The sequence below is a fragment of the Oenanthe melanoleuca genome, chromosome 5, assembly GCF_029582105.1.
Source record: "Oenanthe melanoleuca isolate GR-GAL-2019-014 chromosome 5, OMel1.0, whole genome shotgun sequence".
In the NCBI taxonomy this organism is placed as follows: domain Eukaryota; kingdom Metazoa; phylum Chordata; class Aves; order Passeriformes; family Muscicapidae; genus Oenanthe; species Oenanthe melanoleuca.
This window is the reverse complement of record NC_079339.1, coordinates 10,978,839-10,992,491: the sequence shown is the minus strand read 5'-3', so window position 1 is coordinate 10,992,491 and position 13,653 is coordinate 10,978,839. Positions and strand designations below refer to the sequence as shown.

Here is a 13,653-nt window from a genome sequence, read left to right as displayed (position 1 = left end):
CAAGAGGAAAGCTGCTCTCCTCAGTGTGAGGTGTATATCCTGCTGGGAACACTGGACCTGAGACTTTATTAATAAATTCCATTCACAGACTCAACTGTATTCCTGTTCTTCAAACACCCGTAATTTTCTAGGGGGGAATTATTTGCAAAGATAGAAAAGTATCAGGCTCACTGATATATATGGCTCCGGGGCGGTGTGAAGGGCTCCGGGGCGGTGTGAGGGGCTCCGGGGCGGTGTGAGGGGCTGCGGGCGGTGTGAAGGGCTCCGGGGAGGTGTGAGGGGCTCCGGGGCGGTGTGAGTGGCTGCGGGCGGTGTGAGGGGCTCCGGGGCGGTGTGAGGGGCTCCGGGACGGTGTGAGGGGCTCCGGGACGGTGTGAGGGGCTCCGGGGCGGTGTGAGGGGCTGCGGGCGGTGTGAGGGAGCTCCGGGGCGGTGTGAGGGGCTGCGGGCGGTGTGAGGGGCTCCGGGGCGGTGTGAGGGGCGCCGGGGCGGTGTGAGGGAGCTCCGGGGCGGTGTGAGGGGCTCCGAGGAGGTGTGAGGGGCGCCGGGGAGGTGTGAGGGGCTCCGGGGCGGTGTGAAGGGCTCCGGGGAAGTGTGAGGGAGCTCCGGGGCTGTGTGAGGGGCTCTGGGACGGTGTGAGGGGCTGCCGGGGCGGCGTGAGGGGCGCTGGGACGGTGTGAGAGGCTCCGGGGTAGTGTGAAGGGCTCCGGAGCGGGACGCGACTGCCGGGGCGGTGTGAAGGGCTCCGGGGCGGGACGCGACTGCCGGGGCGGTGTGAGGGAGCTCCGGGGAGGTGTGAGGGGCTCCGGGGCGGCGTGAGGGGCGCCGGGGAGGTGTGAGGGAGCTCCGGGGAGGTGTGAGGGGCTCCAAGGAGGTGTGAGGGGCTGCGGGCGGTGTGAGGGAGCTCCGGGGCGGTGTGAGGGAGCTCCGGGACGGTGTGAGGGGCGCCGGGGAGGTGTGAGGGGCTGCCGGGGCGGCGTGAGGGGCGCTGGGACGGTGTGAGAGGCTCCGGGGTAGTGTGAAGGGCTCCGGAGCGGGACGCGACTGCCGGGGCGGTGTGAAGGGCTCCGGGGCGGGACGCGACTGCCGGGGCGGTGTGAGGGCGCTCCGGGGCCGTGTGAAGGGTTGCCGGGGCGGCGTGAGGGCGCTCCGGGGCGGGACGCGGCTGCCCGGGCGGTGTGAAGGGCTCCGGGGCGGTGTGAGGGCGCTCCGGGGCGGGACGCGGCTGCCCGGGCGGTGTGAAGGGCTGCCGGGGCGGGACGCGGCTGCCGGGGCGGCGCTGAGGGGCCGGGCCGGGCCGGGCCGCGCCCCCGGGGCCGCGCAGGCCGGGACACAGCGGCGGCGGGCGCGGGCCGGGAGCGGGCCGGCCATGGTGGGGCTCAAGGAGGAGCTGCTCAAGTCCATCTGGCACGCCTTCACCGCCCTCGACCTGGACCGCAGCGGGAAGGTCTCCAAGTCGCAGCTCAAGGCAAGCGGGGGGCGAGGGGTCGGGGCCCGGCGCGGGCGGTCCCGCCGGGCGCTGACACCGCGGGCTGGGACCTGCCTGGGGCGGCCGCCTCTGGGGCGCACGGGAATCGCTCTCGGGGCTCTGCTGGGCCCTGTAAGTCGCGTTTTGCCCGCACATCGCTGTCTCTGCGGGCCCCGCCACCCCCGTCCCGCGGGAGCTGGCGCGGACCCGTCCCGGAGCCCGGGCAGGCTGATTCTCATTCTGCCCAGGCAGGCGCTCCGTCCTCGCCGAGATGTCAGTGCACAAACCCTTGTTGTGCTTCTGGTCCGCTTTCAACCGCATGTCCTTGCTACCCTCTCTGGCCAAAATCTTTTGTGGGGTAGCCACAAGGTCCCGTCTATAGGGGTTGGCTGCGTCCAAGTGAAATTCACAGCTTGCCAAGGGGAGAGAGAAGTTCCACAGTGCCCTCTTATTTGGATATAAACAGGAGAATTAGTCAAGAGGCTCCAACTGTGCCATTCTTTCCTTAGCTTATACGCTGAAGTAGTGTTTGTGCTCTTAAAAGAGCTCTCAGGCAGCTCGCTGAATCCAGTCCCGTCTTGGCCCTGCTTTATGGGACCGTCTTGGCCTGAGAATAATAGCAGGAATCTGGCTAAATAAATATTTTGAATCAGAACGCAACACCTGTTGACATTGGAGACTGTGGCTCCTTGTGCTCGGTGCTGGGGCTGCGTGGGCAGCAGCAATTAGGCGAGGTTTGCGCCTTTTGTGGGATTAACTCCACCAGCGACACTGGCCCTGCTGTGGGTGGCATTTCCAAGCGTGGCGGGTCCCTCATGGACTTTATTTTTAGCATTATGTAATGAGGGTCCGGACCTGGCAGCGTGCTGCAAGCAGCCTGTTCCTCTTCTCTTTTTCTTCTGCTGGGATGATGGAGCTGTGAGATAGAGCAGAACTCGGCCAGAAGTGACCGCGGGGCAGGATTTGGGCGAGACGCCAGACCTGGCTGTGAACCCGAGCTGGAAATATCTGCAACCTCTTGTGGTCCTCAGGTGCTGGGCTGAATGAAATGGCTAAAGAAACTCCCAGTGTGCTGGTGGGCTGGTAGTGTCATCCAGAAAAGCAAGGCTTTGTGTGTTTGTGCAGTTCTGTCTGTGGCATAAAGGCTCCTGTGGGAGGTGTCAGGTGGAGTGCAGCAAGTCTGAAATGAGGTTGCCACCTTCTCCTGTGGCCACCAAGAATTAGTTTTCAGGAGACACAGGAGGGAGTAGAGGGTATTTTTACATTGACACCACATTCAGCATTTGCCACAAAAAGTGTAACTCTTGGTCCTGCTGGGGAGAAAAGGTGTGCAGGGTGGCACTAGCCCCACATGGTTTAAAAGGGCAGGCAGGACAGCAAAATAGAAGTTCCTGTACGATAGAGATAGGGCTGTGTTGTCCCGAGGAGATGTTTCACAATGAAGTGTTTGTCATCATTGTGAGGAATATACAGCACTCCTGTAAAATGGAGAGGTGATGCTTGGAGATCAACAGGTTAATAGAGACCTGTGACGTTAGAAAAATAACTTCATAATTTAGTATAACTGCTGGTTTTTAAAAAAAAGATAAAAACCCATTTGTTTTGTGAGAATGGCAGTGTTGTAGCCCGCTGAACTCTTCCCTTCTCAATAAGAAAAGTTACTGGCAATGTGTCTTTGGTTTGTGTAATCCAGTATAAGGTGGAGCCATCACATTGCAGTGAAGTTCCTATGGAAAATACGTTTGGTTGTTAAAGGGAGTGATTTCTTGTTACTCTGCCTAGAAGTGACCTTCGATCCTTCCATAAAAATAAATAATTAACCTTAAATACAATGAGAAAAACAAATGTGTGTGTGTATGCGTTGTGTAGTTGGGGCCCTGCTGTGAAGGATTTGCATCACACATTTGTTTTCACTAGATCTAGAGCAGATGGATTGAGGTGAGTCAGTTTGGGTCTGGAGAAATGCAAATGCTTGAGGGCAAAAATGGGACTTGCTTGGAATAGTAAGGATGTCATGAGATGTCTTCTATCCATTTGTATCTTTTGTGTATGTTCTGAGCTGCTCAGAGAGGAGTCAGTCAAATCAGTCCTGTGTGTAATTCTGAATATTGTCTTCTTCCAGTATGCACTGATTTGTTTGTTTGTTTGGGTTTTTCTACTTTTCTTCAACTGGCAATCTTCAGAAGTTTTACGGTTATGCTGGCTGCAGCTCTTAGTCTTTTTTTTCTACATCAGCAGAAACATTTGTGTATTCTGTTCTTAAATTACAGCTTTAAAGCTGGACACAGTAATTTGTTTTGCCAGTGAGTTTTTTGGCACATTCAAACACCAGTCCAGCAGGGCTCAGGTGTAAGTTCTGTGTACACAGTTACAGCTGCTGCTGCTGCCATTCCAGCATGAGCTGCATGCAAATTACTTCCTTTCCTACACTTAGATCCAAGTTGATCTTTCTTACAAGCTGCAATTTTAAAATTAGCTTGTTTTAGAAGTTTCCCTAAGGTGCCAGCATTTTCATCGGGATCTTGAAACACTGTAATTTTAAATATAGTTCCATTTGACAGCCAGCACAACTGCTTGTACTGTCTGTGTATGATTGGATCTTGGAAAGATCCACCAATTAGTTTTTACACCCTCTCTGGAAGCTCTTCCACATGTTGCTTTGTGACTTGTCTCTGCTTTGGCAGTAGGTTTATTTTGATGTTTTGTTTTGTATGCTGCATTGGGGTCTATTTTCTAAGCCTTGAGGTCTTGGATTCCTGGATGCTGTCTGCAGAATGTGGATGGTGAGCCACATGTGAAAATACCGTCCCATTATAACTTTGGGTGACCAAAGCTACTTAGAAAATTTATACCGGTCTCATATGTGGGGTGTTACAGGCTTATTACACCTTTGCTTTGCCTTTCCCCTAAATGTGAAGTCGGTGGCCTGTGGGAAGAGGAAGAGTGGTGTAATCAGGGGTGAGAGGATGGTCTGAGCAGAGAGGAAGACCTTGAACAATGTAGCGAGGCAGGGGCAGGGTTGGGAGCCCGCGCCGAGTGGGCAGGACCCCGGCCGGACAATCGGCTTTGTGCAGCGGTGGAGGGCAGTAGGAAATTAGTCACCGTGACTCACGGGAACAGGGGCTGCTCTGCTGCTGCCCACGGGGCTCACAGTGCGTGCATTGGGGCAGCCATGAGCAATCCTGGCCGTGAGGTGTGAGGAGGGATGCTGTTCTGCCAGGAAAGCCCAGGCAGCCTGTAGACTAAAACAGGGAGCATGAGGAGATGACGGGGCCGTGACGCTGTGCTTGAGAGAGCAGCTCCCGGTGGATCCAGTGAGCCAGCCTGTGCCCCGGTGCTCAGTGGCATCCTGGCCTGGATCAGGATAGTGTGGCGAGCAGGGCAGGGATTGTCCCCTGTACCGGGCACTGGTGAGGTCACACCTCGAGTGCTGTGTCCAGTTCTGGGCCCCTCAGTTTAGGAAGGACATTGAGGAGCTGAAGCAAGTCCAGAGAAGGGCAACAAAGATGGTGAAATGTCTGGAGCACATGTTCTGTGAGGAGCAGCTGAGGAAGCTGGGGGTGTTTAGCCTGGAGAAAAGGAGGCTCAGGCCTTGCCACTCTATGACTGCCTGAAGAGAGCTTGTAGCCAGGTGGGGTTTGGTCTTTTCTTCCAGGCAAGCAGCAAGAGGACAAAAGCCTAAGTTGCACCAGAGGAAGTTCAGATTGGACATTAGGAAGAATCTTTACACAGAGAGGCTGATTAGATACTGGAATGGGCTGCCCAGGGAGGCGATGGAGTCCCTGGAGGTGTTTTAGGAAAGACTGAACTCAGTGCCATGGTCTGGTTGATGTGGTGGTGTTCGGTCATAGGTTGGACTTGATGATCTCAGAGGTCTTTTTCAGCCTAATGGATTCTTTTGTTCTGTTTTGTCAGCTGGTTTCAGGGAAGATGTAGAAGAAAGCTGCAGTACATGGAGTGTGTTTACAAGGATCTTTTCCTAAGATCTGGGAGCCTCAGGACAAAAAGGCAATTCCCTTGGCAACTTGGGCAGATGCAGGCTGACACCAGCATATGACTGGAGGCCAAGGGGAATTGTGCAGATAATGAAGGCAAAAGGAAGGGTGAGGTTGTTGAAAATGCTGATGTGGGGTGTGCAAGTGCCCCGGGGTGAAAGGAGTGAATGAAGGAATGGGAGCTGATGTGTGTGGGTGACGGGCAAAGTGTCAGGAACCTGGGCTGGAGTACACTCATCCAGCTGGGAAAGAGGCTGCTGCAGTAACCCCAACACCAAATAATGAGGCTGCAGATGGGGTGTGTGCAGCCTGAGTGGATAAAGGAGCTGTACCTTGGGGGTGTGATGATGCAGGATATGGTGTGTGTATCCTGCTGTGCCCTGGTGTTTGTGATGGGGACTTACATGATGCTTCTTTAGCACTGGTGATAAAAGAAAAAGGGAAAGTGCTTGTGAGTAGCCTTATTTTGGCTGGCTGGCTGGCTGCTGACATGGATGTTAGGGAGAGATGAGCCAAGAATGTCTTGGAATGAATTCACACGAAGCCACTGAATGGAGCTGTCGGGATCTGGGGTGCCAACATTTTAAAATCTGAAAAAGAGATGGGGAGTGGGAAGACCCCCCTGAAAGATGGAAAAGAAAAAGAGAAAACTACTGAGAAGCTGACAATAGCTGCTGCAGGATTAGTCTGCCCTGGTAATGCTTCCACTGTCATCTGGGCCAAATTTTTGTCACTGAGCAGTAAGTAGTCTAGCAGGTCCTCCCTCTCTCTCCCTGTAGAAATGCAGATCACTTTTATGGACATGGTTAAATGGAACTACTCAGATGGTAACAATTCAACACGTGCTGAAAGTTTTGGAAAATGGGAGCTCAAGAGGGGAGCAGCTCTGGCAGAGTTGACCTGAAGGTAGAGCAGCATGAAATAGGGCATGAATAAAGTAAATGCAAGGTCTGTGATGATCTTTGGTGTTCAGCTTGCTTGTATTTGTATTTGGAGCAGGACATCTTCAGTGTTCCCAGGGAAAGATGGGATGCCACCAGGCATCTTTCTTACAAAACTTTTCCTGAAAATGAAGGAGTTGTTGTACCCAGAGTGCACTGGTGTCATGAACCTTGTGCAGGCTGCTTGTGCTGTCTCAGACTCCAGTGTGGGGACCCCCACTATACCCAGGTGCTGCAGCAGAGATGAGTCTCTGGCTGGGGCAGGAGTTGACTTTGGCATGAAGGTAAATTGTTGTCATGGCATCCAGAGCATGATGAATGTGGAAGGAGAAAGCTGCCTAGCAACCCTGTGGGGGAATAATCCTGACTGGTGCAAAACTTCCTCGTGGTTGATGTAGCTTCTGCAAGGCAAGGTGATTTTTTTGTACCTCAGTTAATCTAGTGCTCAGCTACTTGTTGTTGGTTTGGTTTTTTTAAGTTTTAAATTGTTAATTAACGTGGAGTGTCTTCTGGTCCAGATAATGTGATTTGAGAGACAAAACCAAACCAAAGGAGACCTCAGGGCAGAATTTTTCTGGCTTACCCTGCAAGTGAAGAATTGAGCTGGCACTTAGCCATGTTAGAGAATGGCAGGCTTTGGCTGGCGCTGAGGAATTTCCTGAGTTATGAAAAGAGAGCACTGGGCACCAGAGAGATGGCAGATAAGGCACATCTTAGAAAATCACTGAAAGTGGAATTCTTTCCTGGTAAGTTGGTCACTTGATGTGGAAACCACCTAGGTTTCTGACAGCCCAAGCACAGCAAGAACACCAAAAAAAAAAAGAGAAGACAAATATGTGGAAAGGATATGATAAGAAAGTATTTTATTTAGACTTTTTATTGACTCTGGTCGTAAGCTGAAATCAGTCATGCTTTTAGAATACTTTTATTAGCTAAGTATTTTTGTAGTTATAGTGTTAGCAACTACAGTGTGGTTGGAAAACAGTGATCATCTCTCTCTCTCAGAAATTCAAGAATCCCTCAAGCTTCTATAAATAACAGCAGAAGCCTTAAATAGAAGGGGAAACACACATGATAGTACATTCCCCCCAGCCCCATATGTAAATCACGTGGACTCAGATACTTCATCTGATGTGGTGGTTAGAGACAATGATGGATTGAAGTGAAATATATTGCTGATGGAGAGTGGTAACTTCTAAATGCTCTTTTGCTGCTTTGGGAAGTGCAGCTTTTGTTGTGCTATAGCTGATGCTGTTGTTTAACTGTTTTAAAATTTCTACACCACATTAGCTCTAATGCCTTAGTGTTAGTGTACATCAGTGAAAACATGTATTTCCCATGAAAAAAACTTCTAAAACATGAAGTTTAACTTAAGAAGTTTAACTTCTGAGGTATGTAGAGAGGAATTCTCCTCTGAACTAAATATACAGTTTGGACTATCTTTGTAATATTTTCTGCTAACTAACACTTAGATTCTGCTGTCTCCTTATCATACACAGAATAGTAAATGTACATTTTCTTTTTTCTTAGAGGCAGGTGGGTGGGGGAAAGCCCAGACATTTTAAGTGTGTAGCTTTGGTTTGATTTCCTAGGCTTTAAGAACTTTAGACTTTCACTTCTTCTTTTACAGCTACTCCATCTTTGACCACTTTATGTCTACTTACCTATATAGGAATGCTTATAGGCTTTGTTTTTCCAGTGTTATCTCTTTGCATCATTTGGATCTGTTTTTTAAAATTCTATGTAAAACCCACAAAATTCAGTTGTGCTTCGTTCAATGCAGTTGTGGATTAAAAAAAAAATAACAGCACTGGCAGCATACCTTTTCAAAAGATGTGATCTGTTTTACCTCTCTGTAATTTTTTTAGACACAAGGGAGAGGGCTCCCCAGTGCTTTGGTGCAGTGGGCACCCTGTTGCAGGTCTGGCCTGACTCCAGACAGTGTGAACAGCCAAAGAGAGGGATGGTGATTTTGCCTTTTTTTGGGAAGTGCTGGTGGCACAGGAGTCACTACTGCCTAGGCTCTGCCTTCCTGTTGGTTCTGAGGTGTTGGTCTGTGCTTGCAAAGCTCAGCTCAGTCTGAAGAAGTTGAGATATGCTGGCTACCAGTTAGTTTTCAGTAATTCAGCACTTCCTTAAAATTAGTGAAGTGTGTAGTCTCTTCTTGAAGGTCATTTCTCAAGAACAGACATGAGTGTTAGTGGGTGTCAAGTTCGTGACATGCTTCATGCAAATAGCTTTTTAAAATAAAAATTTGAGAAGCACACCTAAATCCTTCCTCTTTCTGTAACATTGCTTTGCCAACTGAAACATGGGGTCAATGTTGAGAAGCAGCCCAAAAGCAAGCAGATGAGAGAAATCCGTAGTTAATGCTTTAATCTGAATAGTCTTTTCTTTGTAAATGAGAGCTACATATCGAGTTGTTTTCTTTGTTACTCATTTTCACTAGATATAAATATTTATAATTTCAAAGGCTAGGTGTTTGTGGTTGTTTTGATACTTATCTGACTTCACTCTGTGAATATTACTCTGGTGTTCCTGCGTGCCTCTCCTGGTTTTCAGCTGCAGGAGGATATATGTACAAAGGGGAGCTTGTGTAGCTGCATTTGCAGCTCTCTAGGGCTGGACCTCTCTGTGCTCACATTGCTCCTGTAACATGCAACTCTCTGAAACCATCAAATCAGGATTCTTTAGTTATGTTTTGCTTTCTGACAAAACCTTGTGGGGCAGAACTTGTGGTGACATCGAAGTGTCACTTTGCACATGGTTTTGGAGTCACAGGTCTGCTGTGAAGGGAGCACAGCATGGTTAAGGCTGAGAGCAGTGTCACTGGTTTCTCTTCTGTCCTTAGGTCCTTTCTCACAACTTGTGCACAGTGTTAAACGTTCCCCATGATCCTGTGGCCTTGGAAGAGCACTTCAGGGACGATGATGAAGGACCAGTTTCCAATCAGGGTTACATGCCTTATCTAAACAAATTCATCTTGGAAAAGGTAAGTTTTGAATTCTCCTGCTCTGTGCTTTCTTGTATCAGCTTTTGTTAAGAGTGTCTTTGTGGTAACTGGTGCATGCAGGAGGCTGCTGCTGGTGTGAAGACACTGGTTGGGAGTGTGTGTGTGGGGTCCTCTGGAGAGCCTGTGCCTAAAAATGGAAGGGTGCACTGTTCTCTATCTCTTGTCTCCTTGGTTTCTATTTCCTGTCACATCTGGCCCTTGCCTAAGCTGTGCTCATGCAGAACTGTACTCATATTAATAGAGCACCTCAGCTCGAATTTATCTGGAGGTGTCTGGGAGCTATAGGTTGTCCCACTTCATACTGCAGCTGTAACAATATTGTCACAGACTCCTTTGCAAACAGAAGGGTAAAAATATCTTCACTGTTTGTCACAAAGTACTTTAATAAGTAGACCCTTCAGAGAGTTACAGTAGGTGACATTAGGGCATGTTGTGAAGTTTTGTCTTGCAAGTTCTTTCCTTTTGTGTCTGAGCATTCTTCAGTCGTCTGTTGTGCCTTGTATCAGGAGAAGCTCTGGAAAGCCAGAGGGTCTCCTCTCCCTCTCCCTCTCCCTCTCCTTCTCCCTCTCCCTCTCCCTCTCCCTCTCCCTCTCCCTCTCCCTCTCCCTCTCCCTCTCCCTCTCCCTCTCCCTCTCCCTCTCCCTCTCCCTCTCCCTCTCCCTCTCCCTCTCCCTCTCCCTCTCCCTCTCCCTCTCCCTCTCCCTCTCCCTCTCCCTCTCCCTCTCCCTCTCCCTCTCCCTCTCCCTCTCCTCTGTTAAGAAGCCCCAAACAATGATCTTCCTGCTTTTTTTTTCTGTTTTCTGTTCATGTACTGGGCTGGACAGTAAAAGCAGCTCACATGATGGTGGAAACATCAACTGCAGTACCACTGATTTCTTGTACACTTGAGGGCCAGCCCCAGAGACCCACAATCTTTGATGTTGTGCCTGCAGAGATACAGAACTGTTTGCTCTCTTTTGTTATGTGAAAAAGTCCTGAACTGGCACACTGCCAAGAAATCCAGTGCAGCAATTGCAGATGATGCAAACTCCTCAGCCCCATTTGCTGATTTTGCTCCTTCGTTTAATAGTGGTGGCAAATTGGTATATATACAATGCAGTCTGGCAGCTTATATCTAGCAGAGACTTTTCAGCTTCTCTGCCTCTCTAGTCTGTATTTCTCATACCCAGAGTGTCCTGTTTGATGTGTGGGAGATGTTGGCCTTTAGTACACATAAAGATACCTCATTAATGTCTTGGTTGTTTGATGCTGAAGAATCCTGCTTTGTCCCTAAGAAGCTGTGATCTCCTTTCTGCTTCATCTTGGCTGTCTGAGATCCTGTGGAGGCCAAGCAGTCTTCTTTCCCAGATTCTGGGAAAAAAAGAAAAGGCCTTAATTTATTCTGACCGAAGGATTACAGTGGGAGAGGCTGAACCACAGGGGGTTAATACTCTTTGTAGGCAGTAGCAAAACATTAAGCAAAGAAAAAAAGATATGTATGGCTTTTTCAAATATAAAAATGCTGTTGTTAAAGGGTGTTTCTAGGGAGAATAGTTATGGAAATGAAGAGCAAAACTGCATTTAAGTAATACTTTTATCTGATAATGACAGACCTGGCTATGTAAGTAAGTAGGTATGAAAGGGAAGAGCATGACTGTGTATACTTTCTTGTTTTGTTTTATTCATATACTGATCTGGCTTCCAGTGATTGCCTGATATATCTGTATCATCAGTTAATCTGAGAAGATGGAAGTGTTAAGGAACAGGATAAATTACCTGTAACTTCATGTTATTTGATCTTGACTAAATGCTTGTAAACAAGAAAAGTAGTGAAGTTGTTTGGACAGAGGGCTATATTTTTGGACAGGAAAAATCTTGACTGTGACTTCTCTTCTTTTAGAGATGAGTTTACATCAGTGCCAAAAGACAGCATGCAGTGGGATGAAGTCACTGATTCATTGCATGTCTTCTTTGTTTAACACAAACAAGCAAAAAAAAGCAAACAAGAAACTCCTTCTGTCTTTATTTTTCCAAGGCATAATCTGTTATTTTAGATGGGGTGATTGTAGAAAAATTGCTGTTATTATATTCTAGTAATCAAAGTTACTAAAGAAGGAGTGATGCTTTATACCCCAGATACACTGGAAGTTCTCACAATTTCCAGTCATGCATCTTATGGCGAATTAATTGATTTGAGCAAGAGCCACTGGCTCAAGTGAGATTTTTTTAGTCTTAAGATATTTTGCTTTAAGACATTCATAGAATATTTAAAGAATGATTTATTAAATTTCTTTTGAAATAGTTATATAACTATGACTTAGAATTTTTTTGAGAGGACTTTGTAACCTATGGAAACAACTTCTGTTCTGCTCTCAAATGCAGTTGTAACTTTTTGTATTTTTTTGGTGCTGACTTACCTTTCAGTAAAACCTCCTTACATAGGATCAAGGAATCATTGAGAAAGGGACAATTGTCAAGAAAGACAAGGTAGTTAAATGAGGTATATTTGCTGCAACTAATTTCCTTTATCCATGTAGGTAATTTCAGTAAATTATTTGAGTAATTAGTATTGGATGATTTCCAGTGTTATGCATCTTGTTACTCAGCAGACAGATGATCTAGAATTTTCTTGCATCTGAAACAAAATCTGTCTTGTTCTCTAAATGTCTTTTTCAGGAGGGAGCTGTGATTTGCCAGTATAGTGTCCTCATAATTTGTTTTACTTGGTTACTTACAAAAATACATACATACATATTTTAGTATGTATGTTCTGGTATTTACAATGTATATCTCTAAATACCAATTGGAAATATTTCCCTTTCAGTAATGGCAGTGGTAGGATTTTACAGCAGACTTATTTAGAGCAGGGAAGAGTTCTGGTGGGGGGACACAAACAAGGACATTGTTCAAACCTCAGGTTATCTCATCTTCCAGGCAACTTCGTGAATGCAAGTTACACTACCAATGCTTGTTATATTTTTGGAACTGTTATTTTGGAGAGCCAGGGCTTGGGTGCTGGCATAATTATTGTCCTGAATCATTCCTAAACAGTGTCTCTGTTCTGGATGACATGTGGGCCCCACAAAGTCCATTTCAGAATCAAGTCTGGATTCTGAAAAAAGGGTTCACATGTCTAAAGTGGGATTGCTGGCACTATGGTCCCACAGTGTTCCCCTGTGGTGAAGTGGTTCTGAAACATTCTGCACAGTCCTGGTGGCAGGACATGCTGTAGCTAACCAGGGCTTTGACAGGAGCGTCTGAGGCACTGCTCTGCTGTGTTAGCAGAACCTGTGCACCACCAGGACATTTCCAAGGTGGAACTGCTCACCATCAGGGTGGGAAAAGGGCTTTTAGAAAAGAAGTCATGGTTCACTGGGCAGGGTGCAGAGGGCACAGAAGAAGCACAGGCAGGAGTAGCCAAGGAGTGAAGTGCTGGCAAACAGAATGAAGAAGAAAGAATCCTGACTTGTAGCCCTTCACCCAGAGGGTGTTTGTTCATTTAGTCAGTGTTTCATTAAAGTTCTGTTTCTTGTGCAAAAAAGACAGATGCTGAACTTGTGGCTGTAGCAGCTCTGGCTCCTACAGCTGCCACCTAATTCAAAGGACAGCTGTAGTCTCTTGCATCTCCACCCACATTGGTGCTCTGCAAGCATGCAAAGTCTATGGTTTTTGTTCACAGTCTCACTTTTATGCCTGGAGACTGTTCTTGTCGTCAGCTTGGTTTCTTGTTTACTTCCGTCTTTCTTTTTTCATCTTTTTTCCCCCTTTTTTCCCCCTCCACCCACACCAGTTAATTGACTTCCCAAGTCTGTCATTGCCTGAGCCACTGTGATGTGGTCACTCTATTTGACCACTTACCAAGCTGGGCAGGAAATCATACAGTTTGCATCGGTGTTCTTGGAGAATCTGAGATCTGTGGTTTGGCTTATCACAAAAAAAAAATCAATGCCCATTACTGATCTCACTACCACAAGAGGTACAAGAACCTGTTTCTTAGATGTGTTATCCAGAATCTCAGAGGGGCTTCCATTACAGTGCCAAACGTGCCTTTATCACACTCCAGCAAAGAAATAGCATTGCTGAGTTGTGGGGAGATAATAAATAGGTTTAATGTATAACTTAAATGAGGGTTTTAAATCAAAACAGTGAATTAGAGCTCTTGCCTATATAAATAATTCACAGATCTGTAGGTGCAGCTGCTAGGTATGATAAAGGATAATGAAAATGAGGAATTTTTGTATCAATGAGGTGGAGGTTT

General features: G+C 47.6%; 1 protein-coding gene across 1 annotated transcript in view; it reads left to right on the top strand.

The window, feature by feature from the left end:
• Positions 1-1,294: 1,294 nt before the first annotated feature.
• The window catches only part of SWAP70 (switching B cell complex subunit SWAP70), a 35,006-nt gene continuing 22,647 nt past the window's right edge, over positions 1,295-13,653 (top strand). Inside the window, exons 1-2 of the mRNA XM_056493847.1 lie at positions 1,295-1,467; positions 9,255-9,395. Coding sequence (XP_056349822.1) covers positions 1,369-1,467; positions 9,255-9,395 — 240 coding nt within the window. The 5' untranslated portion in view covers positions 1,295-1,368. The remainder of the gene's footprint in view (positions 1,468-9,254; positions 9,396-13,653) is intronic.